Here is a 26,402-nt window from a genome sequence, read left to right on the forward strand (position 1 = left end):
CTTGTAAGGCTCTGCCAGTCAGTGCCCATTGCTTCCCCTCGTACAGTAATATGTTGTTATTTTTCCCTTTTAGCCACACTTTAGTTGTCTCTGCGCTGTGTACATTTCCACAATAGTTTCCCTTTCTTTAGTTCTGCCCTGCTGGCTTCTCGTCGGAGAGGTCTGTGCTGATGGCTGTACCAGACGCCTGGTCTCTCAGCACCCACCTCAGGGAGCACCGTTCATTCAGCTGAGAGCGAGGGCTGCATCAGAGCCCCCCAGGAAGGAAGGCCTCCTTCTAGTTCCTGAGTCTTGTGCACGTTAGGGGAGCAGTGGTGTTAGAAGATGGCAGGGGTTTAATTGGAAGAAAGATTTCAACCACACCTTCCATCTCAAATGTACCACATTGAAGATGGAACTAAAGCAGACAAAGGTAGCTTTTATTTGAGGTGACTCACGGAGCTCTTGGCACGACTAAGTGAAGAGATTGTATCCAATGCAGACAGAATCCAGCATGCAGTGTCCCTTCAGTGTAGCCTCCGAGTTCTGCAAGAGTGGATGGCATTCGGCCAGTCTTCACCACTAGATCTGAGTGGCAGACTCCTTAAGAGACTGAGAGAGCGTGGGAACGTTAATAAGTACTCCTTCTGTACTCCTCCCTCCCTCGATGAATCCAGTTATTGGGTTACATTACTTTACCAGTTTCTTTCAGCTGAAGCTCTGCAACTTTCTGAAGGGGTAGAAACGCTGCCTTCTAGGTAAGGATAATAGACACCATCCGTCCACCGGTCCCCGGTGTGTCCCTGTGTCACTTTAGATTTGGTTGTGTGATTTCCTGACCTGTCAATGACATCCTCTGTCACAGGATCCCAGTGCGGGCACATGGGGTAATAAATCCATTCACGGCAGGCCTGTTTCTTTACAGTGTTCCTGGGTTCTTGCTCAGCTGGCTCTGAGACCACGGAAAGGGAAGGCCCTGCTAGACTGGGTTGCGCTAAGCTTCCCGTCGGTGCATTGAACTGAGTCCATCCTACCAGATGCCCAGGATGATCTCCGAGCTGAGACACAAGGGACAGTTGTGGTGCTCTGTGGGTTTGTCCACCACCATAAGCTTTTGGCCGACTGTGTCGCCTTGGCTGGATTAGGAGGAAAATCTCTTGACTGTTGTATTTCCTTTTCCTAGAAAGTCCAGGCCATGTCTCTTCACCCCTTTGGTCCTCTCTTCAGTGACTAGTCTTGGGGAGACCCTCAGGAATAATCACATCCCCTGTTTTTGTTCCACTTCTACCTGGAACCATTGCAGGTGTTCCTCAGATCATTTGCATTCACTCTCTCATACGCTGACCATACTCAGTCAATTACTTGGGTTTTGTTACCACCATAACATCACTGCGGGTCGTCCAGATGATCGTCTCAGCTCAGCTCTGGGCAACAAACAACAAGTCTGTCGGGTCTCAGAATCCCTGGCCTAATCACACATAGCCTGATTCTCAGAGTCTGAAATCTGGTCTCTATAGTGCACCCTGAGCTTCCACTGGATTCTCAGTTTAAAGTGGTAACAGCAGTGTTACTTCTTCAACTTAGAATTCTGCAAAAAAATGCAACCCCGGCCACCTCGGTCAATGCTTGTCACTATAGCAAGGACTTGTTCACTTCCCGCTTAGATCGCGGAGAGGAATTGTGCCTTGGAATACTGCGCAAGGAGCTCAGTAGGTTTCAGCTGATCCAGTATTTAATTGTCCTGTCGTGCGCACAGCTCAAACATATGACAATATTACTGAGAGGCCCAGTCCTGCCCATTGGTCACCTCTTCAACAAAGGGGTCAATTTAAGGCCATATGTATAATACATTTGGCAACATACGGCACTTGACCTCTGCTTCCGGAGAAGATTCTGTTTCCTCCTTTTCCAGAACCCTGCAGCCTGCTGCTGAGCTCTGCTAGTCTGCTAGTCAGCCCAGGGCTTAGCAAGGCCCGATAGGGTGGTGGATGCTGGAGAGTTGTGGGACCGTCCCTGTGAGATGCTTTCTCTTTCACTCTGTACTTTACCCTAGAACACTTAGCATTTCAGGCCCTGGAAATGTATTCAAAGTGCGGAGGGTGTTTTTCTGTTTCTTTTCGTCTTTTCAGATGAATCGGCTATTAACAGCCTGAAGTCCGAAGGCGTTAATGAACTTTATATACTCCTTTATCGTCCTTCAATCATTCATCTCTCTGTCTCTCTCTTTAAGCCTCTCTATCTCTGTCTGTCTGTCTGTCTCTCTTTCTGTTTCTCTCTCTCTTGTAGCTCCAGCCCTCACATTAATCAATACTCGTGGGACTATCACCATTCTCCTGCACCTTCCAGCAGCCTGTGGAATCTCATCCATGGCTCTGTCACTCCGGCCCATCAGAGACGCGACAACTTCCAAGATGTGATTTGTGGCACCTGTCTCTAGCTGTCATGTGGGGGCCTTGCTCTTAGGGTCCGCAGTAGCCAGCAAGCCCTAACTCCACAGAGTATCCTGATTAAAAGGATACGCAGCTTAAAGAAAGACATCGAACCATTGTTGCACCAGCACCTCCATAAACTCCACGCTCATCCCCCAGCACCTGAATCACACAACATCCCTCTGCACAGAGCCTGGCTGAAGTTTGAGCAGCCATTACCGCTCAGCAAACCTCAAGGCAGCTGTGGCACCAGGGCAGTCAGTCACCAGAGCCCTTCAGTCCTGGCTGTGTTCACCCCATGGATCCCTCCTAGAGCATTGCATTGCTTGTTGCTGAAGTATCAATAATTTGATATTTTCGTTTTATGAATTGCATTGAGATGTTTTAGAAGATGCGTAATGCTGTGATGTGTGCGATGCAGTTTGTTATGTCTGTGGCCCAGACTGAGCTGATAGTTCATCAGGGTTTACACAGGGTCAGAAGGAGCACTCAGTCGTTCAGGCAGTATGTCGCTGGATGCCACAATCAGCCTGAGGTTGAGCCTTCGTACCTCCTCATCCGCGCAGACATTTCCGTGACCTCTGCCACCTTGCGTGATGGTCTGCGACCCGTGTGGAGGGCCAGGTAAGAGGAGTGGTGGCAGGACTGGACAAAGGATGCCAATCCTAGGTTTCTTTCTTGTTTGCCGAATGGACACCATGGGTTTCACAAAGGGCCGTGAACTAGCCTTATACCTTTGCAAGATGGTGGTCTACCCATCGAAAGCTATCAGAGTTTCCCAATGATAGATGACGTAGTCTAGTACTGGGATATTAGTTCCTGTTTGGATCATGTAGGAGGCATTCTGAAGGCATGCGCGCCTTCTCTGTGGTCCCTCATTTTATGCTGCATTCATCACACTCTTGCTAACTCTTCTGTCTCTGGTCTTTGCTTCTGTCTGTTGGCACATCTGCTGGATTCTACTCCTGGATTCTCTCGCTTGGCTCTTTGCTCTTCCCTGCTTCCAGGGCTAGTTTGACACCTTCCAAATAACGTCAGTGTGTTTTTACCCTTTGTGTATTTTCCTTCCTATCTGGGACCCTCTTAAGGAGACACTTCTCGCATTCAGTGAAAGAGTCATGCTGTGGCTTCCGAGTAGTCCCCTTTCTTCAGTCATTCTTGAAGGTGTCTCAAAAGACCTTTGTAGCATCCAATCCTTGACCCAGCTTTTCCATCCCTTCTCACATTTTTCATTTAATGTCTGTTATTCTCTCTATTGAGCAAATAACATTAGCCATTACTGTGAGATGAGGCCTCTTTTTGACGTGGTTAGCCCCACTCTTTGCCTGATGTATGATGCAGCCTAGAAGCTGGTAGTGCCCAGGGCCCCTGCTAATCAGATTCCCTGGATCAGAGCTCTTTCCCTAAACTGTTGTGACTCATTGCCACAATTGGCAATACCTTTAGCTGCCACTATAAACCCCTAGTTGATTGTACCTAGGTACCCAGGGCAAGAGGTACTAAGGGTAGGCCCCTGAGGGCAGCAGCACTGATTGTGCCACCCTCTAGGGCCATGCACCCAGATGCACCAAGCACTACCATAGCAGGCTGAGTGCTCTGGTGCAGACCAAAAACACAAACTCGACATGGCACACTGCCTGTGTGCCCCGTCCACCATACGCTGCATGCACTATGGGTAAGACACCCCTCTGGCAGGCCTTCCACCCCTAAGGCAGGCTGCACCATACTGCATGTGAGGGCATAGCTGCCTGAGCAATATTGTCCTTGCCAAACCTGGGACATAGTGAGTAAACAGAGCAGCCATGTTAATACCTGGACACTGATCAATACAGGTTTCACAGCTAGAAGTTGTAGTGCCCAGGGCCCCTGCTAACCAGGTTCCCTGGGCCAGAGCTCTTTCTCTAAATCTGTTGTGATGCATTGGCACAATTGGATACGCTCTTAGATATCACTGACCCTACACCCAGATGCACCCAGCACTGCCATTGCAGGCTGAGTGTTCTGGGGCAACCCTAAAAGGACAAACATGACATGGCACACTCTCTGTGTGCCCTGTCCACCCTACACTGCATATGTTATGGGTAAGCCACCCCTCTAGCAGGCCTTCCAGCCCTAAGGCAGGGGGAACCATACTATATGTGAGGGCATAGCTGCATGAGCAGTATGCCCTGGGTCCTTGACAAACCGGGGACATAGTGAGTGAACAGAGCAGCCATTTTAAGTACATGTGCTTGACACTGGCCAACACAAGTTTCCCAGCTACATGATGGCCACTCTGCACCCTGGGTTGTTTGGTATCAAACAACTGAGAATGATACATTCAAACTAGTACCAGTGTTGGATTTATTGTAAAATGTACCTGACTGGTCCTAACCAACCTGCCACTTCCAGACACAAGTCTGTACCCTTGGGGTGAGGGCTACAGCCCTCTGGGATACAAGACAAAGCCCTTCCCTCAGAAATGTGCACTGCTCTGTTGGTGAGCTTCAAAGGGCTTACCGCTTTTGAAACTCGTCCTCCAGGCCTGCTGCAAGCAGCAGAGGGCCGCTGTTACAAACCCCTACTTTTGGCAGGAGCAACTAAGGGAAATTCAAACCTAGGACAGGAGAAGTGGCCCTACCTAGCGTGCACCGCTCCCAAGATGTTGCATGCAAGATGGACTCTACATTTCATTTTCCTCCATCTTAAATGGAACGAAAATAGCCAATTGGTGTAGGGATGTGACTTCTGCCCACCAGAAGTGGTCACTTAGTGGGTGTAGCCACCCTAAGGTAGATAACCCATTGGTCATTACCAGGTTCCCCCTAAAATGCCCACTAAATAAGTATTTAGTGGGCAGCCCTAAAACTCATTTTTTTCAATGGGCAAAAGAAGACCCTCACCAAGAAGATCCGAAGCCCGAGAACTGTGGACCTGCTGCAACAAAGAAAAGGTGCCAAACCCTGCCTGCTGCACCCAGGACTCGACAATCACCACTGAGGAGCCGCTGGACAACTGGACAACTCTACAAAAACCCCAGAGGGTCATTAGGCTTTACAGAGCGCCAGAGAACTCCCTCCAGAGTGGAGGCACCCCTCTAAAGCCTCAAGAAACCACCAAGCCAATGAGGGTCGTGTCACTGGCCAGCCGCTAACTCCCAAACTGGACGCCCCTGCTGGACCAAACTATAACCCGATGGCCATGAGGGCAAACCCTGCCAGTGTGCCAAGTTTGGTGGCACTGCGATCTCCAGCGGCCAAACGTCCCAGGGTATTGGTCAGCCCACATTGGACATCCGGGGCTGAAAAAGGACCAGGAGGAAGCCCCAGTCAAGGGACTTCAGAACCAACCCCAGACCTCCCTCCAGAGTGCCCCTATTTTCCTGCAAACGAACCTTGAACCAACTTACCTCCTGCTTCTAAGGGCATCCTTGTGCCCTGCACCAGCTCCAGAGACCTTTTCCTGCCGCTCCTGCCGGAACTGGGAGCCGCCTGAACTTCTACAGCCGGCACAGCGTGTCCACCGACAACCACAACCAACCTGCAAAAGAAGAACTTGGTAAACCCACTCTGTCATTTTATATGATTCCTATGGTACATAATTACACACAAAGAGACTATTTTTATTAAACTTCAAGAATTCATATCTTGAGAAGTACTTGCTCAATTCCGATGATCTTGGTCTTAAAATGTATATCTAAATGTGAAGTATGTTTATAAATTGGTCTCTACTTATTCCTTTAAGCGTGTGAGCTGCAAGATTGATGCTGTGAGTATTGCAAATGCTTTGCACTTCCCCAGGATTGGCCTAACTGCTCGACCAAGCTACCATAGAAATGAGAGCATTAGGTGGTCTAGTTTTTACCGCTGTAAACCAACGTGTGGCTGCCTGGACCCCCTGCACAGTGTGCCTGGCTTTGCGCGCTACATAGAGGGACAGCCGCCTGCAGACACTTTTGCTTTGTAATTTCATTTTGACGATTCGTGGGGAGGAATCTGCAGATTTGAAAGGCACGGAGATAAAAGGTTATAAGATTGCTCAACTATTACTTGTCTTTTTAACAGCTCCTCACTGCAAAGAGTTAATGGAAACCCTGGAATCCAACCCTTTGTCTCGGATCATCTGGCGGGGGATAAAACCACTCTTCCTGGGGAGAATCCTCTACACCCCGATCACGCCCGTCACCACGAGAATCATGGCTGAGGTGAGAGGTCCATCTACACATCCTCCGTGGTCTCACTTCCCTGCAGTTACCACAAGCATCTCTCACTTCAGGGTCGGTCACTCAATCCTTAATGGCACTGGGTCCTCAGCGGGTCAGCGATGGCCAGGTTAGACATTTGGGTTAGTGAAGGGTCAGAAAATTCCATCTCAGTCACATGTGGTCCCTGAGACTGACTGACTGGACTTATTTGTAACAAATACATTGCCCGGTCTCTTGGCACTGCAGAAGGAAAGTGTCAGAAGTAGCGTCTCTAGTCACGTGTTGTAGGAAGTTGGCTCTGTATGTGCTATTTCAAAGTAAGGAATAGCATGCACAGAGTCCAAGGGTTCCCCTTAGAGGTAAAATAGTGGTAAAAAGAGATAATACTACTGCTCTATTTTGTGGTAGTGTGGTCGAGCAGTAGGCTTATCCAAGGAGTAGTGTTAAGCATTTGTTGTACATACACATAGACAATAAATGAGGTACACACACTCAGAGACAAATCCAGTCAATAGGTTTTGTTATAGAAAAATATCTTTTCTTAGTTTATTTTAAGAACCACAGGTTCAAATTTAACATGTAATATCTTGTTTGAAAGGTATTGCAGGTAAGTACATTAGGAACTATGAATCATTTCAATTGCATGTATACTTTTCAAGTTATTCACAAATAGCTATTTTAAAAGTGGACACTTAGTGCAATTTTCACAGTTCCTGGGGGAGGTAAGTTTTTGTTAGTTTTACCAGGTAAGTAAGACACTTACAGGGTTCAGTTCTTGGTCCAAGGTAGCCCACCGTTGGGGGTTCAGAGCAACCCCAAAGTTACCACACCAGCAGCTCAGGGCCGGTCAGGTGCAGAGTTCAAAGTGGTGCCCAAAACGCATAGGCTTCAATGGAGAGAAGGGGGTGCCCCGGTTCCAGTCTGCCAGCAGGTAAGTACCCGCGTCTTCGGAGGGCAGACCAGGGGGGTTTTGTAGGGCACCGGGGGGGACACAAGCCCACACAGAAATTTCACCCTCAGCGGCGCGGGGGCGGCCGGGTGCAGTGTTAGAACAAGCGTCGGGTTCGCAATGGAAGTCAATGAGAGATCAAGGGATCTCTTCAGCGCTGCAGGCAGGCAAGGGGGGCTTCCTCGGGGAAACCTCCACTTGGGCAAGGGAGAGGGACTCCTGGGGGTCACTTCTGCAGTGAAAGTCCGGTCCTTCAGGTCCTGGGGGCTGCGGGTGCAGGGTCTTTTCCAGGCGTCGGGACTTAGGTTTCAGAGAGTCGCGGTCAGGGGAAGCTTTGGGATTCCCTCTGCAGGCGGCGCTGTGGGGGCTCAGGGGGGACAGGTTTTGGTACTCACAGTCGTAGAGTAGTCCGGGGGTCCTCCCTGAGGTGTTGGTTCTCCACCAGCCGAGTCGGGGTCGCCGGGTGCAGTGTTGCAAGTCTCACGCTTCTTGCGGGGAGATTGCAGGGTTCTTTAAAGCTGCTCCTTTGGATAAAGTTGCAGTCTTTTTGGAGCAGGTCTGCTGTCCTCGGGAGTTTCTTGTCGTCGTCGAAGTAGGGCAGTCCTCAGAGGATGCAGAGGTCGCTGGTCCCTTTGGAAGGCGTCGCTGGAGCAGAGTTCTTTGGAAGGCAGGAGACAGGCCGGTGAGTTTCTGGAGCCAAGGCAGTTGTTGTCTTCTGGTCTTCCTCTGCAGGGGTTTTCAGCTAGGCAGTCCTTCTTCTTGTTGTTGCAGGAATCTGATTTCTAGGTTCAGGGAGAGCCCTTAAATACTAAATTTAAGGGCGTGTTTAGGTCTATGGGTTAGTAGCCAATGGCTACTAGCCCTGAGGGTGAGTACACCCTCTTTGTGCCTCCTCCCAAGGGGAGGGGGTCACATCCCTAATCCTATTGGGGGAATCCTCCATCTGCAAGATGGAGGATTTCTAAAAGTTAGAGTCACCTCAGCTCAGGACACCTTAGGGGCTGTCCTGACTGGCCAGTGACTCCTCCTTGTTGCTTTCTTTGTTCCCTCCAGCCTTGCCGCCAAAAGTGGGGGCCGTGGCCGGAGGGGGCGGGCAACTCCACTAAGCTGGAGTGCCCTGCTGGGCTGTGACAAAGGGGTGAGCCTTTGAGGCTCACCGCCAGGTGTTACAGCTCCTGCCTGGGGGAGGTGTTAGCATCTCCACCCAGTGCAGGCTTTGTTACTGGCCTCAGAGTGACAAAGGCACTCTCCCCATGGGGCCAGCAACATGTCTCTAGTGTGGCAGGCTGCTGGAACCAGTCAGCCTACACAGATAGTCGGTTAAGTTTCAGGGGGCACCTCTAAGGTGCCCTCTGTGGTGTATTTTACAATAAAATGTACACTGGCATCAGTGTGCATTTATTGTGCTGAGAAGTTTGATACCAAACTTCCCAGTTTTCAGTGTAGCCATTATGGTGCTGTGGAGTTCGTGTAAAACAGACTCCCAGACCATATACTCTTATGGCTACCGTGCACTTACGATGTCTAAGGTTTTGCTTAGACACTGTAGGGGCACAGTGCTCATGCACTGGTACCCTCACCTATGGTATAGTGCACCCTGCCTTAGGGCTGTAAGGCCTGCTAGAGGGGTGTCTTACCTATACTGCATAGGCAGTGAGAGGCTGGCATGGCACCCTGAGGGGAGTGCCATGTCGACTTACTCATTTTGTTCTCACTAGCACACACAAGCTGGTAAGCAGTGTGTCTGTGCTGAGTGAGGGGTCTCTAGGGTGGCATAATACATGCTGCAGCCCTTAGAGACCTTCCCTGGCATCAGGGCCCTTGGTACCAGAGGTACCAGTTACAAGGGACTTATCTGGATGCCAGGGTGTGCCAATTGTGGAATCAAAAGTACAGGTTAGGGAAAGAACACTGGTGCTGGGGCCTGGTTAGCAGGCCTCAGCACACTTTCAATTCAAAACATAGCATCAGCAAAGGCAAAAAGTCAGGGGGTAACCATGCCAAGGAGGCATTTCCTTACACAACCCCCCCCCCAAACGAAAGAGGATGAGACTAACCTTTCCCAAGAGAGTCTTCATTTTCTAAGTGGAAGAACCTGGAAAGGCCATCTGCATTGGCATGGGCAGTCCCAGGTCTGTGTTCCACTACAAAGTCTATTCCCTGTAGGGAGATGGACCACCTCAACAGTTTTGGATTTTCACCTTTCATTTGCATCAGCCATCTGAGAGGTCTGTGGTCAGTCTGAACTAGGAAGTGAGTACCAAAGAGGTATGGTCTCAGTTTCTTCAGGGACCAAACCACAGCAAAGGCCTCCCTCTCAATGGCACTCCAACGCTGCTCCCTGGGGAGTAACCTCCTGCTAATGAAAGCAACAGGCTGGTCAAGGCCATCATCATTTGTTTGGGACAAAACTGCCCCTATCCCATGTTCAGAGGCATCTGTTTGCACAATGAACTGCTTGGAGTAATCTGGAGCTTTTAGAACTGGTGCTGTGCACATAGCTTGCTTCAGGGTGTCAAAGGCCTGTTGGCATTCTACAGTCCAGTTTACTTTCTTGGGCATTTTCTTGGAGGTGAGTTCTGTGAGGGCTGTCACAATGGATCCATATCCCTTCACAAACCTCCTATAGTACCCAGTCAAGCCAAGGAATGCCCGGACTTGAGTCTGGGTTTTTGGAGCTACCCAGTCCAGAATAGTCTGGATCTTGGGTTGGAGTGGCTGAACTTGGCCTCCACCTACAAGGTGTCCCAAGTAAACCACAGTTCCCTGCCCTATCTGGCATTTGGATGCCTTGATAGAGAGGCCTGCAGTTTGCAGGGCCTTCAAAACCTTCTTCAGGTGGACCAGGTGATCCTGCCAGGTGGAGCTGAAGACAGCAATATCATCAAGATAAGCTGCATTAAAGGATTCCAACCCAGCAGACTTGATTCACCAACCTTTGGAAGGTGGCAGGGGCATTCTTTAAACCAAAGGGCATAACAGTGAACTGATAATGCCCATCAGGTGTGGAGAATGCTGTCTTTTCTTTTGCTCCAGGGGCCATTTTGATTTGCCAGTAGCCTGCTGTTAAGTCAAAGGTACTTAAGAATTTGGCAGCCCCTAATTTGTCTATTAGCTCATCAGCTCTAGGAATGGGATGAGCATCTGTCTTGGTGACAGAGTTGAGACCTCTGTAGTCCACACAAAACCTCATCTCTCTCTTTCCTTCTTTGGTGTGAGGTTTGGGGACTAAGACCACTGGGCTAGCCCAGGGGCTGTCAGAGTACTCAATTACTCCCAATTCCAGCATCTTGTGGACTTCCACCTTGATGCTTTCCTTAACCTGGTCAGACTGTCTAAATATTTTGTTTTTGACAGGCATGCTGTCTCCTGTGTCCACATCATGGGTACACAGGTGTGTCTGACCAGGGGTTAGGGAAAAGAGTTCAGCAAACTGTTGCAGGACCTTCCTGCAGTCAGACTGCTGCTGGCTAGAGAGGGTGTCTGAGTAGATCACTCCATCTACTGAGCCATCTTTAGGGTCTGATGAGAGGAGATCAGGGAGAGGTTCACTCTCAGCTTCCTGGTCCTCATCTGTTACCATCCACAGATTTACATCAGCCCTGTCATGGAAGAGCTTAAGGCGGTTCACATGGATCATCCTCCTGGGGCTCCTGCTTGTGCCCAGGTCCACCAGGTAGGTGACCTGACTCTTCCTTTCTAGTACTGGGTAAGGGCCACTCCATTTGTCCTGGAGTGCCCTGGGAGCCACAGGCTCCAGAACCCAGACTTTCTGCCCTGGTTGAAATTCAACCAGTGCAGCCTTTTGGTCATACCACAACTTCTGGAGTTGTTGGCTGGCCTCAAGGTTTTTACTTGCCTTTTCCATGTACTCTGCCATCCTTGAGCGAAGGCCAAGTACATAGTCCACTATGTCTTGTTTAGGCTCATGAAGAGGTCTCTCCCAGCCTTCTTTAACAAGAGCAAGTGGTCCCCTTACAGGGTGGCCAAACAGAAGTTCAAAGGGTGAGAATCCTACTCCCTTCTGAGGCACCTCTCTGTAAGCGAAAAGCAGACATGGCAGGAGGACATCCCATCTCCTTTTGAGTTTTTCTGGGAGCCCCATGATCATGCCCTTTAATGTCTTGTTGAATCTCTCAACAAGGCCATTAGTTTGTGGATGATATGGTGTAGTGAATTTATAAGTCACTCCACACTCATTCCACATGTGTTTTAGGTAAGCTGACATGAAGTTGGTACCTCTGTCAGAAACCACCTCCTTAGGGAAACCCACTCTGGTAAAGATACCAATGAGGGCCTTGGCTACTGCAGGGGCAGTAGTCGACCTAAGGGGAATAGCTTCAGGATACCTAGTAGCATGATCCACTACTACTAGGATGTACATATTTCCTGAGGCTGTGGGAGGTTCTAGTGGACCAACTATGTCCACACCCACTCTTTCAAAGGGGACCCCCACCACTGGAAGTGGAATGAGGGGGGCCTTTGGATGCCCACCTGTCTTACCACTGGCTTGACAGGTGGGGCAGGAGAGGCAAAACTCCTTAACCTTCTGGGACATATTGGGCCAGTAGAAGTGGTTGACTAACCTCTCCCACGTCTTGGTTTGTCCCAAATGCCCAGCAAGGGGAATATCATGGGCTAAGGTCAGAATAAACTCTCTGAAACCCTGAGGCACTACCACTCTCCTAGTGGCACCAGGTTTGGGATCTCTTGCCTCAGTGTACAGGAGTCCATCTTCCCAATAGACCCTATGTATTCCATTTTTCTTGCCTTTGGACTCTTCAGCAGCTTGCTGCCTAAGGCCTTCAAGAGAGGGACAGGTTTCTTGTCCCTTACACAACTCTTCCCTTGAGGGTCCCCCTGGGCCCAAGAGCTCAACCTGATAAGGTTCCAGCTCCATAGGCTCAGTTCCCTCAGAGGGCAGAACTTCTTCCTGAGAAGAGAGGTTCTCTTTTTGGTGTTGTGTTGCAGCTGGTTTCCCAGCTGACTTTCCTTGTCTCTTGGTAGGCTGGGCCATTTTTCCAGACTCCAGCTCTACTTTTTCACCCTGTGCCTTGCACTGTGCCCTAGTCTTGACACACACCAGTTCAGGGATACCCAGCATGGCTGCATGGGTTTTCAGTTCTACCTCAGCCCATGCTGAGGACTCCAGGTCATTTCCAAGCAAACAGTCTACTGGGATATTTGAGGAGACCACCACCTGTTTCAGGCCATTGATCCCTCCCCACTCTAAAGTTACCATAGCCATGGGATGTACTTTAGTCTGATTGTCAGCACTGGTGACTGGATAGGTTTGTCCAGTCAGGTATTGGCCAGGGGAAACCAGTTTCTCTGTCACCATGGTGACACTGGCACCTGTATCCCTCAGGCCCTCTACACTTGTCCCATTAATTAAGAGCTGCTGCCTGTATTTTTGCATGTTAGGGGGCCAGGCAGCCAGTGTGGCTAAATCCACCCCACCCTCAGAGACTAATGTAGCTTCAGTGTGACACCTGATTTGCTCTGGGCACACTGTTGATCCCACTTGGAGACTGGCCATTCCAGTTTTAGCTGGATGGGAGTTAGAAGTGGTATCTTTCTTGGGACAGGCCTTGTCTCCAGTTTGGTGTCCAGACTGACTACAGTTTCGACACCAGGCCTTTTTGGGATCAAAGTTTTTACCCTTGTACCCAGGATTGTTTTGTGAAGAGGCTCTGGGCCCACCCTCCTGTGCAGGTTTTTGGGGGCCTGTAGAAGACTCTTTACTATTTTTATTTTTGGCTGTCTCACCACCTTTCCCCTGGGGAGGTTTTGTGACCCCTTTCTTTTGGTCACCCCCTGTGGAAGTTGTGGACACCCTTGTCTTGACCCAATGGTCCGCCTTCTTTCCCAATTCTTGGGGAGAAATTGGTCCTAGGTCCACCAGATGCTGATGCAGTTTATCATTGAAACAATTACTTAACAGGTGTTCTTTCACAAATAAATTGTACTGCCCATCATAATCATTTACACCATTTCCTTGAATCCAACCATCTAGTGTTTTTACTGAGTAGTCTACAAAGTCAACGCAGGTCTGGCTCGAGCATTTTTGAGCCCCCCTGAATCTAATCCTATACTCCTCAGTGGAGAATCCAAAGCCCTCAATCAGGGTACCCTTCATGAGGTCATAAGATTCTGCATCTTTTTTAGAGAGTGTGAGGAGTCTATCCCTACACTTTCCTGTGAACATTTCCCAAAGGAGAGCACCCCAGTGAGATTTGTTCACTTTTCTGGTCTCACAAGCCCTCTCAAAAGCTGTGAACCATTTGGTGATGTCATCACCATCTTCATATTTAGTTACAATCCCTTTAGGGATTTTCAACATGTCAGGAGAATCTCTGACCCTAGTTATGTTGCTGCCACCATTGATGGGTCCTAGGCCCATCTCTTGTCTTTCCTTTTCTATGGCTAGGATCTGTCTTTCCAAAGCCAATCTTTTGGCCATCCTGGCTAACTGGATGTCCTCTTCACTGGAGTTATCCTCAGTGATTTCAGAGAGGCTGGACCCTCCTGTGAGGGAGCCAGCATCTCTGACTATTATTTTTGGAGTCAGGGCTTGAGAGGCCCTGTTCTCCCTAGATAGGACTGGTGGTGGGGAATCAACCTCCAAGTCACTATCATCCTCCTCTGTGTTATCCACAGAGGGGTTGGCTCTATCATACTCTGCCAACAGCTCCTGGAGCTGTGCTTTGGTAGGTCTGGAGCCCATTGTTATTTTTCTTATGTTACAGAGTGACCTTAGCTCTCTCATCTGGAGATGGAGGTAAGGTGTGGTGTCGAGTTCCACCACATTCACATCTGTGCTAGACATTATGCTTCTAAAAGTTGGAATACTTTTTAAGAATCTAAAACTAGTTCTAGAATCTAATTCAAACTTTTACCAAACTTTTAAACTCTAAAAGAAATGCTAAACAGGATCTAACACAAGGCCCTAGCAGGTCTTTTAAGAATTTAGAAAACTTTTCAAATTGCAAAAATCAATTTCTAATGACAATTTTGGAATTTGTCGTGTGATCAGGTATTGGCTGAGTAGTCCAGCAAATGCAAAGTCTTGTACCCCACCGCTGATCCACCAATGTAGGAAGTTGGCTCTGTATGTGCTATTTCAAAGTAAGGAATAGCATGCACAGAGTCCAAGGGTTCCCCTTAGAGGTAAAATAGTGGTAAAAAGAGATAATACTAATGCTCTATTTTGTGGTAGTGTGGTAGAGCAGTAGGCTTATCCAAGGAGTAGTGTTAAGCATTTGTTGTACATACACATAGACAATAAATGAGGTACACACACTCAGAGACAAATCCAGTCAATAGGTTTTGTTATAGAAAAATATCTTTTCTTAGTTTATTTTAAGAACCACAGGTTCAAATTTAACATGTAATATCTTGTTTGAAAGGTATTGCAGGTAAGTACATTAGGAACTTTGAATCATTTCAATTGCATGTATACTTTTCAAGTTATTCACAAATAGCTATTTTAAAAGTGGACACTTAGTGCAATTTTCACAGTTCCTGGGGGAGGTAAGTTTTTGTTAGTTTTACCAGGTAAGTAAGACACTTACAGGGTTCAGTTCTTGGTCCAAGGTAGCCCACCGTTGGGGGTTCAGAGCAACCCCAAAGTTACCACACCAGCAGCTCAGGGCCGGTCAGGTGCAGAGTTCAAAGTGGTGCCCAAAACGCATAGGCTTCAATGGAGAGAAGGGGGTGCCCCGGTTCCAGTCTGCCAGCAGGTAAGTACCCGCGTCTTCGGAGGGCAGACCAGGGGGGTTTTGTAGGGCACCGGGGGGGACACAAGCCCACACAGAAATTTCACCCTCAGCGGCGCGGGGGCGGCCGGGTGCAGTGTTAGAACAAGCGTCGGGTTCGCAATGGAAGTCAATGAGAGATCAAGGGATCTCTTCAGCGCTGCAGGCAGGCAAGGGGGGCTTCCTCGGGGAAACCTCCACTTGGGCAAGGGAGAGGGACTCCTGGGGGTCACTTCTGCAGTGAAAGTCCGGTCCTTCAGGTCCTGGGGGCTGCGGGTGCAGGGTCTTTTCCAGGCGTTGGGACTTAGGTTTCAGAGAGTCGCGGTCAGGGGAAGCCTCGGGATTCCCTCTGCAGGCGGCGCTGTGGGGGCTCAGGGGGGACAGGTTTTGGTACTCACAGTCGTAGAGTAGTCCGGGGGTCCTCCCTGAGGTGTTGGTTCTCCACCAGCCGAGTCGGGGTCGCCGGGTGCAGTGTTGCAAGTCTCACGCTTCTTGCGGGGAGTTGCAGGGTTCTTTAAAGCTGCTCCTTTGGATAAAGTTGCAGTCTTTTTGGAGCATGTCCGCTGTCCTCGGGAGTTTCTTGTCGTCGTCGAAGTAGGGCAGTCCTCAGAGGATGCAGAGGTCGCTGGTCCCTTTGGAAGGCGTCGCTGGAGCAGAGTTCTTTGGAAGGCAGGAGACAGGCCGGTGAGTTTCTGGAGCCAAGGCAGTTGTTGTCTTCTGGTCTTCCTCTGCAGGGGTTTTCAGCTAGGCAGTCCTTCTTCTTGTTGTTGCAGGAATCTGATTTCTAGGTTCAGGGAGAGCCCTTAAATACAAAATTTAAGGGCGTGTTTAGGTCTGGGGGGTTAGTAGCCAATGGCTACTGGCCCTGAGGGTGAGTACACCCTCTTTGTGCCTCCTCCCAAGGGGAGGGGGTCACATCCCTAATCCTATTGGGGGAATCCTCCATCTGCAAGATGGAGGATTTCTAAAAGTTAGAGTCACCTCAGCTCAGGACACCTTAGGGGCTGTCCTGACTGGCCAGTGACTCCTCCTTGTTGCTTTCTTTGTTCCCTCCAGCCTTGCCGCCAAAAGTGGGGGCCGTGGCCGGAGGGGGCGGGCAACTCCACTAAGCTGGAGTGCCCTGCTGGGCTGTGACAAAGGGGTGAGCCTTTGAGGCTCACCGCCAGGTGTTACAGCTCCTGCCTGGGGAGGTGTTAGCATCTCCACCCAGTGTAGGCTTTGTTACTGGTCTCAGAGTGACAAAGGCACTCTCCCCATGGGGCCAGCAACATGTCTCTAGTGTGGCAGGCTGCTGGAACCAGTCAGCCTACACAGATAGTCGGTTAAGTTTCAGGGGGCACCTCTAAGGTGCCCTCTGTGGTGTATTTTACAATAAAATGTACACTGGCATCAGTGTGCATTTATTGTGCTGAGAAGTTTGATACCAAACTTCACAGTTTTCAGTGTAGCCATTATGGTGCTGTGGAGTTCATGCATGACAAACTCCCAGACCATATACTCTTATGGCTACCCTGCACTTACAATGTGTAAGGGTTTGTTTAGACACTGTAGGGGCATAGTGCTCATGCACTTATGCCCTCACCTATGGTATAGTGCACCCTGCCTTAGGGCTGTAAGGCCTGCTAGAGGGGTGACTTACCTATACTTCATAGGCAGTGTGAGGTTGGCATGGCACCCTGAGGGGAGTGCCATGTCCACTTAGTCTTTTTATCCCCACTAGCACACACAAGCTGGCAAGCAGTGTGTCTATGCTGGGTGAGGGATCCCTAGGGTGGCATAAGATATGCTGCAGCCCTTAGAGACCTTCCCTGGCATCAGGGCCCTTGGTACCAGGGGTACCAGTTACAAGGGACTTACCTGGATGCCAGGGTGTGCCAATTGTGGAAACAAAACTACAGGTTAGGGAAAGAACACTGGTGCTGGGGCCTGGGTAGCAGGCCTCAGCACACTTTCAAATCAAAACATAGCATCAGCAAAGGCAAAAAGTCAGGGGGTAACCATGCCAAGGAGGCATTTCCTTACACGTGTGCACTGTGATGTGTCTGTGATTTTGATTTGTGGTCACACAAGGTGGAAAGTACCATCTCACTTTCCATGTGGCCTGTGAGGAGTCAGTAATTTCTGCCACAGAACACACGCAGGCAGTGAATGGACGGACAGGCAGTCACGAGCCACCGAGGTTATGGAAGAAGTGAAGAATTCTACCCATGAGTTAACAATGTCCGTGACACTGAGGAAACAGTGTCGCTGGATGCACATGTGCATTCAGGGTGAGAGGACGTGATCCTGTAGTCACAGACGGGCAGCGCCTATCGGCTATCCTGCAACTCGTCGAGTCAGTCAGGGGTAGGAATGCTCACCCTGGCACACCCCTGGTCAAGGAGGGGAAGGAATGTTCACTCTATCCCTCCGGGTACCGAAGGTCTGAATGCTCACTGTGGGCCACACGTGGTCAAGGAAGGGAAGGAATGTTCACTCTCTATCCCTCCGGGTCACCGACAGTCTGAATGCTCACTGTGGGCCACACGTGGTCAAGGAAGGGAAGGCGTGTTCATCCTGTGCAGCTCCATATCAGTGATGCCAGTGATGGTAGCCCTGGGACACTCCAGGTCATGCAGGGGAAGTGATGTACATTTTGGGATACTTCACGTTACTGAGGATCATATGTGGTCATCCTAGGCGACTGCCGGTCACTGACGGGCAGCATCAACCACGAGAAGACTACACAAGGTCACAGAATGCATTTTAGGGCATCTTTATTTACCTGACCTGGCGGACGGCAGACTCAGGGTGGCAGGGTGGTGGAATGCCCACTCTAGGCGAGACTAGGATTTGATACAGTATTGTGTGCCACAAGGTATCTATAGTCACATTCAGGAACTGAGGTGTTGGCAAATCCTTTCCAGGACTTCCAGTGCCAGTGTGGCTGGCATAGCCAACACAGATCTCATGAGATGAGTGAATATGTGCCATGAGCCTTCTCTGATCTGACAAGGTCATTAATTATGTAGCATCGCCAGGTCTGGTGCAGAAGGTCACCAAAGTCCCTTGAGGTAAAAGAAATCCCATTGGGGCACAAGCTGTAAAATGAAAAAGTGTCCGCATTGGGCCGCATAAACTGTGCCTGATCTGCTCGTTCGCTTCTCCCTTAGGTGAACCGCACCTTCCAGGAGCTGGCGTTGCTGAGGGACGTGAAGGATGCCTGGGCAGAGGTCGGGGGTCAGATCAAGACCTGGATGACGAGTAGCCGGGAGGTCGTCTTACTTACAGTCAGTAACCATTTCCCATTTGGCAAGAATGTAAGGGGTGTGCAGTTAGGGTTCCTCTAGGGTGCCACAGGACATGTGAATCCTATAACAACTGCAGTATGTGTTCATTGCAATGTCATGGATTGTGCAGAAAGAGCAAACATGCATGTAGCTTACCGTGGTGTGTTTGTATATTGGCTCCTGACTGATCCAGGGTGAATGCAGCAGTGGCAGAAAGGTCCAGGTGGGTTGAGGGGGGTTCGCTGAGGCATGGTAAGCCTTCTTTTGAAGGAACCTCTGCAACAAACATGCATGACGTGATTAACATTAATTAAGAGGAATCTTCGTGTTACTACATTCTTCGCACTGCAACCAACATGAGTGGTCACTGTTCCCCTCCCACCGCAGAGGCTTGTAGGAGAGGTCCAGTGGGGTTGCTGTGGTCCCCCGTGTGCACTCAGTGCTAGGCACGTGGCTTCTTGACACTTGGGCCTCTTTCCCCTCAAGTTCTTTGGTTAAAGCTTTGAATCCAATACAACGCATGTATCCATCAGGGCAGGGGTGAAGATTGCTTAGGAATAGGGTTTATAATTCCCTGAAATGCTTGGCTGCTTCGGGGCTACAGTTATCTTGAAGCTAGACAGTGGTGCACAGCCTTCTGGGGACATAAACATTTCCAAACAGGTCAGTCCCTCCAGGGGTTGCTAAGGCCGGGGTGAAATCCATCATTTGGAAGCTAGTTTATCTTGGACTCACAGGTTTGCCTTTGACTGTTCCCACTAATGAAAGTTCACACAAATGTCTTCCACCTGCATCTCTCCCCACACTTGTCCGTGGTCCCAATCTGTCTTTACAACGTTCCCCCCTTCTCCCTCCGTGGCAGACGTTGCTGAAGACGCCAACCCTGGCTCGCCTGGTTGATCAGAGGCTCGCCAACAGCTCTTGGAATGCATCCTCCGTGGCCGACTTCCTTGGCGGTGATGGTGGTTTCACATGGCAGGAAGCCTTCACCCAGGTGGACCGCCTCATCGCCCCACTGTCCCGCTTCATTGAGGTAGTCGTGTGATCCTTTCATCCTACAATGTGTTCTCATTCTTTCTTGTAGAATCCCTGGGATAAACACAAGCACCTCTTCTTTCTTCGTTACCTTGTACCTTTCGATTTCTCTCCTCAGTGTGTGTCCTTGGACAAGATCAAAGCTGTGCCCTCTGAAGATTACCTGGTCTTGCAGGCGCTGCAGCTGCTGGACAAGAGGCAGTTTTGGGCTGGGGTGGTTTTCTTGAATCTCGATAACCAGACCGTCCCAGCCAATGAGACGCCGCTGAGCCACGTGACGTTTAAAATCAGAATGGACATCGATGACGTCACTAGAACTAACAAGATCAAAGACAGGTGAGCAGAGGGAGAATTCCTCTGAAGGGGTATTTGTCACTGCTTCCCAGGCGCAGACCAGGTCAGTGCATCCCAGGCGCAGACCAGGTCAGTGCTTACCAGGTGCAGACCAGGTCAGTGCTTACCAGGTGCAGACCAGGTCAGTGTTTCCCAGGCGCAGACCAGGTCAGTGCGGTCCAGGCACAGCCCTGGTCGGTGCGGTCCAGGCCCAGCCCTGGTCGGTGCGGTCCAGGCCCAGCCCTGGTCGGTGCGGTCCAGGCGCAGCCCTGGTCGGTGCGGTCCAGGCCCAGCCCTGGTCGGTGCGGTCCAGGCCCAGCCCTGGTCGGTGCGGTCCAGGCCCAGCCCTGGTCGGTGCGGTCCAGGCCCAGCCCTGGTCGGTGCGGTCCAGGCCCAGCCCTGGTCGGTGCGGTCCAGGCCCAGCCCTGGTCGGTGCGGTCCAGGCCCAGCCCTGGTCGGTGCGGTCCAGGCCCAGCCCTGGTCGGTGCGGTCCAGGCCCAGCCCTGGTCGGTGCGGTCCAGGCCCAGCCCTGGTCGGTGCGGTCCAGGCGCAGCCCTGGTCGGTGCGGTCCAGGCGCAGCCCTGGTCAGTGCGGTCCAGGCGTAGACCAGTTCAGTGCCAGGCACACACAGTCCACACTTGAGGGCGGGGTTGCCGTACATCTCTATGTCTCAGAGTAGCTCTCCGGGCACTCTTTACATCTCAGAAAGAACGGCTGTAGCTGATATTCATGTATCATACAGAGGGGTTGATGCAAAACCTCTTGTCGCCAGGCCTCCTTTTTGAGGGGGGGCTGCAGCAGTTTTCAGTATGTCGTAGAGTGGTGCTTCTGCAGGTCGCCATGTTTCTGACACAGCGCCTGCTGAAACTCTCCATGTCTTAGAGACTCGGCCTGCTGCAGATCTCCGTGTCTCAGTGAGTGGGTTCCTGCAGCTCCTTTTCTACCTGAGACCCAGCAGACCTTCTCGCTACCCCTTGTAATTGTCCATATGTCTGAATTCCTTCTGTCTTCTGTTCCTCATCTCCTCAGGTTCTGGGACCCAGGCCCGGCTGCTGATCCCCTCAATGACCTGCGCTACATCTGGGGTGGCTTTGTCTACATCCAGGATCTTGTGGAGCAGGCGGTCGTACGGGCCATGACCGGTACCCGGACACGTACTGGAACCTACATACAGCAGATGCCCTACCCATGCTATGTTGACGACATGTGAGCTCCCTAGCCTCTCTGACTTCTTCATTGTAGTATTGTAGTAATCGCAGGTGCTGCGTACGGGAGCGTAAATGTGAAGGGTGCATTACAGCGAGGACAGTAGGATTCCCAGGCTCAGTGATCACATGTTGTAAAAGTCTTGCCTCTATGTTTTTCTGTAGTTCTTAGATTTATTTATCAATTCTAGTCTAATTCTTCCTTTTCCCCTCACCCTTGAATTTTTTTCTTCTCCTCACTCACCTCTTTCTTTCCTCTACCCCTTTTTCCTTCCTTCCTTTCCTTTTTCCTTTCTCTCTCTCAAATTCCTCTAAGTTGACTCCATATCCATTCTGTCACCCCTTTGCATCCCCCTTGCCCGCTCTGCTTCTCTCAATATATCCCCGCTTTCTGGATCATATTTTCTCTGTCTCTCCTTTGCTCTCGCTTTTGGTCTTAAACCTTCTCACCTTCCTTCTATATTGCCCCATCCACCTCCAAACCCTCTCTCTCCCCTCGCTGCTTCTCCTCGGCACAGATTTCTGCGGGTCCTGAACCGTTCCATGCCACTCTTCATGACGCTAGCGTGGATCTACTCCGTGGCCATGATCATCAAGGGCGTGGTGCGAGAGAAGGAGACCCGGCTGAAGGAGACCATGAAGGTCATGGGTCTGAGCCGGGGCATGCTGTGGCTCAGCTGGTTTATCAGCAGCCTGATCCCCTTCCTCATCAGCTCACTCCTTCTCATCCTCATCCTCAGGGTAGGTGGCCTCATTCTCTGGGCACAATAGTCTCCTTTTCTCGTTAGGTCGTTCTCTTTCTGGGAGTCGTTTATCTGAACTCTGCCATTAGTTTATCCATCCTCACCCCAACGGGAAATTATGTACATCTGTGGGAAAGATGGTCCGTATCCTGAGGGTGCATCTTCTTTATCTCAGGATAGGTGGTAGTAGTCCTCCAGTACGTCATTCTCATCCCGAGGACAGGTCATCCTCATCCAACGGTAGGTCGCCCTTACTCTGGGGGTAGAACTGCTCCATTGTGAGGGTAGGGCATCCACACCCGAAGCGTAGGCTGTCCCCATCCCGAGGATAAGTCATTGATACCCCAAGAGTAGGGTAACACAATCCCAAAAGTAAGGCATCCCCACCCTGAGGGTAGGTTGTCCACATCCCGAGTGAAGGGAGCCCCTATTCTGAAGGTAGGTCATTCCCATCTCGAGAGTCGATACGCCGCATGGTCATCCTCATGCTGATAGTAGGTGGTCACCATCCTGAAGGTAGATGATGCTCATCACAGAGGTATGAGGTCCTCTTCTGAGGCTATGCCTTCCTCATTCTGAGGTTATTCCGGCCACGTCCTGAGGGTGTACTGTTCTAATCCCAAGGATAGGTCTCACAAGGTAGGAGGGGCTCATTCCAAGGGTATGGGGTTCTCTTCCTGAGGGGACTTCATTCTCATCCTGAGGGTACTTCATCATCATCCCGAAGGTGCGTTGTCCTCAGCCCAGGAGTAGGTGCATGAGTAGCTCGCCTTCATGCCAAGGGCTGGTGAAGATTTCAACAGTGGATGTAGCACGTGCTAACTACTCTTCTCCGCTTGTTCCTGCAGGTGGGGGACATCCTCCCCTACAGCGATCCCACAGTGGTCTTTCTCTTCCTCTCCACATTCGCAGTCGCAACCATCGCCCAATGCTTCCTCATCAGCACCTTCTTCTCTCGGGCCAACCTGGCATCGGCCTGTGGGGGCATCATCTACTTCTCCTTCTACCTGCCCTACGTGCTGTGCGTGGCGTGGAGGGACTACATCACATACACGCTGCGCATCTTTGCCGTAAGTATGTGTGTCACAAAGGCCTAGGACTTCACCACTCTGGTGCCAGTGATGGGCACACATGCAAGCTGTAGGAAGCTGGTTCAGTTTATGGTGTACACCTATGGTGTGGCACCCTATACAGAGTCCAGGCTGCCCTTAGTGATAGTGAGTAGGTGTCCAGCTAGCAGAAGCTCTCTAGGGGTAGCTGAGGCGAGCAGCTGAAGCTTATCTAGGAGGAATGTAAAGCACTTGCAGTACCACAGTAGTCAGTCAGTAACTCACTCACAAGAAAGAACCACACACGTGTTGCAAAAATAAAGGATACTTCATTACATTAGTACTACCAAAGTACCATTGGAGTATCTCGCTTTGGAGATACTGCATACAATTATGCACATAAAATAACCAGCATACACAGCATAGAAATATAGAGGGTCCTAGGGGAGGGCCAAACCATGTACTAACAAAGAGGAATGTGAAAGTGGAACTCCACCCAGGGGAAGTGCGGTGGTTAACTAAGGGCTGGGGCCAGTTAGAAACACTAGAGGTAAGTACAGTAGGTGACCTCAGCATCCAGGAGTAAGTCAGTTACCCACCCAGTTGTCCCATGGGCTAACACAGAAGGCAGTGCTTAGAGATTGTGTAATTCAGGAGCCTTTCCAGCAGACTCTGAGGAAACCAGCAGGCAAGAGGATGGATGGAGAGCGGCCCTACCCCAGGATACCCACAAGACAGGAGTACCTACACCGGGGACCCAGATGCAGAGGGAAGAAGGGACTCTCTGAAGACTGTGGATGCCTTGGATTGTCCAGCTGCTGTCATGATCCAGGGACCAGGCCAGTGGAACCCAAGGATGGATTCCAGACGTGGAGGGCCTGAAAAGGAAGGGGACAGAGTCCAGCACCCAAGAAGATGCCCAGTTGGGTCAGGTGGCAATGCCCACCCTCCTGAAGATGAAGTTCCTGCAAGTTGGTGAAAGAAGAAGATCAGCTGCGGTGTCCAGGAGTCGATGAAGATTGTAGGAGCCGCCTATGAGCTGTCCCTCGACGATCACCAGATTGCAGGAGGGTTAGTGACCAGCCAGGTCACCAACAAGCACTGGCAGTTGCAAATGGGAGCAGACAAGAAGTTTGCTGAGTCGTGGGGACCAGCAAGGTCCACGACACTCTACCCAGGAGGGGGAGTCAGAGCTGGCCCGCGGCACACAAAAAGGCCAATAGATGTCAATGGAGCCCCCAGGAGGTGCAGGACACAGGGAGTCACATGGAGGCCTCACCAGCCCAGCAAAACAGAAGTCCCACATTGCAGGAGTTGCAGGACAGGAGCTGATCTTCGGTTTGCAGGGTGCTGGGGGCTACTTGGAGGCTGACGATTTCCCGGAGGAAGAGTCACCAGCAAATGCAACAGTCGTGGTGCACTGGGAAGCCAGTCCAGTGGCAGGAGCAAGGGCCCACAGTCTCCCAACCTGGATAGAAGACAAGCAGATCCCAGTGGAGGCCAGAGACTCACCACCTGAGTTGCAGGATCTTCGGATGTCCAGAGACAGTAGACCCCACCAACTGGTTGACGATGCCAGCAGATGCAGGGGAGTGACTCCTTCACTCCAAGGGAGATTCCTTCGTGCTTCGTGAGTCCATGTGACCCTGGAGGATGCACAGCCTTGGATGTTCAGTATTCTTGTAGGATCCAGAGAAACAATGTTGCAGTGGGAGCCGTCCCACCAGAAGTAGACGTATTCAGTTCCAGGGGAAGACCAGCACTAGTTTCTGAGGCCAGGGGCAGAATATATCTTGCAGGGAGTTCCTTGTAGAGTCTTGCTTGACGAATCTGAGGACCCACCAATGAGGGAGCCCTTAAAAACTCTAAAAGGGGGTTGGTCACTCTCTGCAGTGACCTACCTATCAGGGGGTCAGGGACCTCACATGCCTGGCCTAACCAACCAGATGCTCCTGGGGCATCTGCACTTCTTGTTTTCAAGATGGCAGAATCAAGTGGCCACCTGGCAGGGCCCCCGTAACGCTGCACAAGCAGAACTGGGGGATCACCTTGGGAACCCCCAGAGTACAGGGTATCTTGCAACTAACACTGGAACTAGTGTAGTTGCATGGTTCCAACAGGTTGGATACCAAACATGCCTAGGTTCGGCGTAGCCATTATGTAGTTGGACTGCTTGTGAAGATGGCTTCTCCACACTTACGGAGTCCAGGAATTGGCCTGGGGTCTGTAGGGGTACCCTGCTCATACAGGGATACACTCACAGTTAGTGACATAGCCTTTGGTCTTAAGGGCCTACCAGAGGGGTGACTTATAATGTCTAAGTGCAGTGGTTAGGTTTGGCAGTGAAAAGGTGCATGCACTCTTTCACTCAAGCTGCAATGACAGGCCTGCAGATACACTTTGCACAGGCTGCCATGGGTGGCATAATACATGCTGCAGCCCATGGGGGACCCCTGGTGCCCTGGGGACCTTGCTACCATGTACTAGGGACTTACATGGGTTCACCAGTATGCCAATTGTGGGTGTGAAAAGTAACAATTACATTTAGGGGAGAAAGCACTGGCACTGGGGTCCTGGTTAGCAGGATCTCCGTGCACCACAGCCCAAAACATACTAACACCAGGCAGAATAAAGAAGTGGTAGGTACTACAACCATAACCTGGCTTACCACACAAGCCTCTCACATCAGCATGTTTCATAAGTGTCTTGTTTCCCTGCAGAGCTTGCTCTCCCCGGTGGCCTTCGGCTTTGGGTGTGAGTACCTCTCCCTGTACGAGGAGCAGGGAGTCGGAATACAGTGGTACAACCTGAACTCGCGCCCGGTGGAGGGAGACCCGTACACCTTTGCCTCCTCGCTCCTGCTCTTGCTGCTGGATGCCTGTGTATACGGAGCAGCCACCTGGTACCTAGAGGCGGTGTGTCCAGGTCAGTGGCGCACGCCCTTTGCCTCTTCCCATAGCATGGTGCGCATAATTGCCACTTTTCATGTCACACTCCCTTAGCGGTGTACACAGCACAATGCTTAACCTCAGTAGTCAACTAATGGAGGAGGTTGGTTGTGAAACCTTGTGAGTGAGCAACCAATTTATTTTTAGTGCTCTACGCACTGCAAATGGGACACTTAGATGTTTTCAAAAGTTTATGGTATGAGTTTGGTCTTTATAGAAGCAGCTGGCTTATCTGGATGGCCTACTGGTGTCCCCAACAGTGAAAGGTTTGTACTTTCTCACCACACCAATAAAGATGACTTAATTCTACTAACCACACGAACCACTTGTGTAAGCTCCTCAGATGACCTGTGAGCGTCGACTGATCACATTGGCCAACTTCTGTTGCTGCCCACCATTGCCAATGTGTCCCACTCTCCAACAGTGCCAGCTTCTCACACGGCCACCAGTCCCAGCTCTTCACTGTGCCTGCCAATCCCAGTGTGTCTCACTTTCCAACAGTTCCTGCTTCCCACACTGGCTG

At 50.7% G+C, this 26,402-nt stretch overlaps 1 protein-coding gene across 3 annotated transcripts in view; it reads left to right on the forward strand.

The window, feature by feature from the left end:
• ABCA7 (ATP binding cassette subfamily A member 7) overlaps window positions 1-26,402 on the forward strand; it is a 243,777-nt gene that overhangs the window by 54,679 nt on the left and 162,696 nt on the right. For all 3 annotated transcript variants that reach the window (XM_069218017.1, XM_069218018.1, XM_069218019.1), the window contains exons 10-17: window positions 6,452-6,591; window positions 18,450-18,566; window positions 19,429-19,599; window positions 19,720-19,937; window positions 20,964-21,140; window positions 21,658-21,880; window positions 22,731-22,952; window positions 25,652-25,856. In XM_069218017.1, coding sequence (XP_069074118.1) covers window positions 6,452-6,591; window positions 18,450-18,566; window positions 19,429-19,599; window positions 19,720-19,937; window positions 20,964-21,140; window positions 21,658-21,880; window positions 22,731-22,952; window positions 25,652-25,856 — 1,473 coding nt within the window. The remainder of the gene's footprint in view (window positions 1-6,451; window positions 6,592-18,449; window positions 18,567-19,428; window positions 19,600-19,719; window positions 19,938-20,963; window positions 21,141-21,657; window positions 21,881-22,730; window positions 22,953-25,651; window positions 25,857-26,402) is intronic.

This window comes from Pleurodeles waltl, chromosome 12 (assembly GCF_031143425.1).
Source record: "Pleurodeles waltl isolate 20211129_DDA chromosome 12, aPleWal1.hap1.20221129, whole genome shotgun sequence".
Taxonomy (NCBI): Eukaryota; Metazoa; Chordata; class Amphibia; order Caudata; family Salamandridae; genus Pleurodeles; species Pleurodeles waltl.